The sequence below is a fragment of the Lactuca virosa genome, chromosome 1, assembly GCF_052849685.1.
Source record: "Lactuca virosa cultivar CGN04683 chromosome 1, Lactuca_virosa_CGN04683_v6, whole genome shotgun sequence".
Lineage (NCBI taxonomy): Eukaryota > Viridiplantae > Streptophyta > Magnoliopsida > Asterales > Asteraceae > Lactuca > Lactuca virosa.
Window position 1 is genome coordinate 21,755,558 of NC_136426.1, and position 4,443 is coordinate 21,760,000.

General features: G+C 30.9%; 1 protein-coding gene across 2 annotated transcripts in view; it reads left to right on the top strand.

The window, feature by feature from the left end:
- Positions 1-1,013: 1,013 nt before the first annotated feature.
- The window catches only part of VND7 (vascular related NAC-domain protein 7), a 4,382-nt gene continuing 952 nt past the window's right edge, over positions 1,014-4,443 (top strand). The window contains exons 1-3 of one of the 2 annotated variants that reach the window (XM_079041294.1): positions 1,014-1,157; positions 2,272-2,466; positions 3,916-4,191. In XM_079041294.1, the coding sequence (XP_078897420.1) occupies positions 2,304-2,466; positions 3,916-4,191 (439 nt within the window). In that variant the 5' untranslated portion in view covers positions 1,014-1,157; positions 2,272-2,303. Of the gene's footprint in view, positions 1,158-2,235; positions 2,467-3,915; positions 4,192-4,443 lie in introns of those variants that run through there. The other variant, XM_079041303.1, reaches the window with a different exon arrangement.

Sequence of the window (4,443 nt, forward strand, 5' to 3'; positions counted from 1 at the left end):
CTAATTATTAATGGGAAAGACAAGCATTGAGATATTTCATTGTTGTCTTCAAGGGCGTAGCCAATATAGGACAGAGTGGGTCTTGGCCCACCCACACAAAATTAAGGTTATATATATATATATATATATATATATATATATATATATATATATATATATATATATATATATATATAGTATGTACAATATATATTTTTTTTAAATAAAAGGAATTAGGGTTGTAATATGGCCTATTCTATTATTTTCTTAAAATTAGTAGAAGAAAATACATTATTGTCTATGTCGATTAGACTCCATTTTAGATTATTTTATTGATGTAAAACAAAATCGTGTGCAACTTAAAATAAACAATTTAGTTATGAATGCATATATAGTTACATTTTGTTATCGTTTGAAAAATTTTGTCACTTCTTTATATTTTGTATATTATTTGGTCAACCCTAAAATAAATTCTTGCTACGCCACTGATTATCTTTTAATATAATTATCAGGTGGTTGTTAAAAAAAAACTAAGAATAAATTTCAAAAACTTATAAAAATGGTAAATAATATCATTTGTGAGATGTATTATATGAAAGGTCATTCATTGAACATTAGCTATATTTTAGGTGTACTAGAGTTTAAATCCTAAAACTCATATGTAAATTTTAGCACCTCAAACCATTAAGCTTCTGTAACACAATTTGAAAGGCTTCGATCTAAGTGTCGAAAGATTTTTTTTTTGAAATAAGTTAGATAGAAATATGTATGGTGACTGAAACCTTAAAGCACAAAATAACGGTAGAGGGTGGCGTGAAAATATGTTGTCATGCCGTCCAAAACAGACCTTTCATCCATAATGCCACATTGCCACCCCCTGCCCCCACGCGCAATCTCTCTCTCTCTCTCTCTCTCTCTCTCTCTCTCTCTCTCTCTCTCTCTCTCTCTCTCTCTCTCTCTCTCTCTCTCTCTCTCTCTTTCTCTGTATATATAGTGTAATTTATGTACCTTCTTGCAGCATACTTCGATCATCTTCAACTTTGCAGATACCACCGAACTTTAACATCCGTTTCCGGCGCAAACATCAAGACAATCAAAACATTTTTTGACCCTAGCAAAACCAATCATCTTAAGTCGTACGCGGTGGTCGTTTCTTTTTATACCAACAGACAAAAAAGGTCAGTTTCTTTTTAGAATTCTGGTTCAAATCAATGTATATGAATATATGAGCTTTACCTTGAGCTCGAAGCTTTAAAACCCAGGGGTCTTGTACTTGATTGTCGTTGGTATTTCTTTTTGGAAGGTTTGATCTAATTGAAAACAATTATTGTAGCATATTAAAACCCATTCATATTTCTTGGTTTCAAACTGGTTCTAAACTTCTATTTAATAATTATGCTTCTTGAAAACGTCGTTTCCATCTACGTATACTTATGATAAATATGATGAATGTTCCGTTGCGTTTATTATCTTGATCATGTCTGCTTCTGGATCCAAACCTCATCTTAAGTAGGAACATGCATGCTTTTAGTGGTTAAGAGTGAGACATAATTAAATGACACGAATAGAATGTGAATATGTGATCCATCTGTTTGACAATCTCTATATTCATCATTTTTCATGGGGTTTATTTGTTTTCAACTGCCATTGGAACATGAGAAAGAGTCTCACAACACAATAAGTGAATAACCAATCCTATTATGGTTATGAAAAGTGTTAAATTATAGGTTTAAGAGAGAGAAATGGTATGGTTTATGTTGGTTATGGTGATTTGTTTATAATAAGGGTCTTAGATATATAGGGAGAGTATGGGGGGTGGAGTGGGGTTATCCATGACCTTATGATGAGGAAACATGGAGTGGAATGCACTCAAAGAAACCATAACATGCCTACCTTCTATTCCCTTCTGTTTATAAACAAAAAGTCAATGTTTTGCGCTTATCTTACATATATACTCTATATCGTATGTTTACCTTCTTTCTATGTTGCTTCCTGGGCCCCACTACCACATCAAATTATATTTTTCTTGTCCTTTTACAACGAAGACACTTTGGTATAGGTCCCACATGATATAATAATCATAAGGTCTTTTGTTCACGAGTGGTTCTGAATTGTTTGTAACAACCATAGTTGGCTACTAAGTTTGTAGTTCACGATTCACCATATGTGCGATCTATCTATTATATTAGATCTTATATAAGATGATATATACCACCTCTTGTTCTCTCTTTGTTCCAAGGTGAGCAGCTTTAAAGAATACAGTTTCTAATTTATTTGCATTTTGTTTTATAGAAGGATCAAGAGAATAATTGATCAATCGATAGATGGAGTTGGAGTCATCATGTGTTCCTCCAGGGTTCAGATTTCATCCTACGGAGGAAGAACTCGTGGGATACTATCTCAAAAGGAAAGTAGAGTCACTGCAAATAGATCTTGATGTCATTGTTGACATTGATCTTTACAGAATGGAGCCTTGGGATATTGAAGGTAATCCACTCCAGACAACATGAAATCATTACATGAAAATAGGTCATTTTCATTTAACCCATAAACATGTCAAGAATTGACAGCATTGTCACTAAACAATAATATCATATCCCTACTTTGCTTTACGTAAAATGGAGGAAAATTCTTTTTGCTGCAAATCATATATCCAATGCAATTTGCGACACGTTCTTACACTTTAATTAGTCTCAAGTTTTGAAAGTCACAAAGAGGCGCGTTATTTTTATGCAAATGTGCTTACACATAATTAATTTCGTAACAATTTACTGATTATATATCATATCATCATATATTTTACCTTTATTAAACTTTATCTCTCAACCTCTATTAACGTGTTAAGCTTTATCACATCATTGCATAAAAAATATTTAAATAAAGCCCAAGTTTCAAATTTATTAATAAAATTTTAAATATAATATACAATGATATTCTTAATTAATACAAAATGAACTCCATAAAATTTAAATAGTGTGATAACTAAGACATATAACAGTTTAACTATTAATATACATACTTATTTAATAACTTAAATAGCTAGTGCTATAGATACCCCAAAAAAGTTAAATATCAAAAAACAATATTTTTTTTGGATAATGAAAGTAAAATATGGTTCCATACATTACTGTTGAATTATACCTTTTTTTGTTTGATAAATTGAAATTGAAAGTATTATCAATACATTATTGTTGAATTTTATAAAATAAAAAAAGTAACATGATTCCATGCATATATATATATATATATATATATATATATATATATATATATATATATATATATATATATATATATATATATATATATATCCTTGAGGCCTTGATTAAACTCCCTTTTTGAATAAATTCTATGTCACCCTCTTACTATTCATTAAGCCTCATTAAATTTTACCTATATACAGTTTAAAGCATTTTGATTGATCTAACTTAGCCACATCACAATTTTCTTTCTCATACACACTAATTACCTGATTAAATCTATATTATAATCTATTAAAAACGTACATCATACACATGATCAGTGTTTTTCAACCAATACTATACCATATTATATCAAATGGCAATTTATTACTTCTTTTTTTGTTTTTAATACAAACTTAGGGAGGTGCAAATTAGGATACGAAGAACAAAACGAGTGGTTTTTCTTCAGTCACAAATTAAACTCCCTTTTTGAATAAATTCTATGTCACCCTCTTACTATTCATTAAGCCTCATTAAATTTTACCTATATACAGTTTAAAGCATTTTGAATGATCTAACTTAGCCACATCACAATTTTCTTTCTCATACACACTAATTACCTGATTAAATCTATATTATAATCTATTAAAAACGTACATCATACACATGATCAGTGTTTTTCAACCAATACTATACCATATTATATCAAATGGCAATTTAATTACTTCTTTTTTTGTTTTTAATACAAACTTAGGGAGGTGCAAATTAGGATACGAAGAACAAAACGAGTGGTTTTTCTTCAGTCACAAAGATAGAAAGTACCCTACAGGCACACGGACCAATAGAGCTACCTCAGCCGGTTTCTGGAAGGCAACAGGAAGAGACAAGGCGGTGCTATCAAAAGACAGGATCATCGGAATGAGAAAAACCCTTGTTTTCTACAACGGACGTGCACCCAATGGCCGGAAAAGTGACTGGATTATGCACGAATATCGCCTCCAATCGTCTCACAATGCTCCCGTTCAGGCAAGTACTTTACATTGATCCTTTAATTAATCCTTTAACTATAAATAAACACAATGTTCATGAATGGTGAAAAAACACCAAGAAAACAAATAGATATATTGAGTCCTAATCAGTCAACGCTTTAGATTTTTTTTTTCTGTTCTAGGTCTTTGTTTAGGATAATGGAAACAGTGAAGACAAAGCATGCTGTTTTCATGTTTTTTGTCTTTGATCGAGTGGGTAGCTATTGACTATAGCGTAGGTTGCTGTTTTGAAT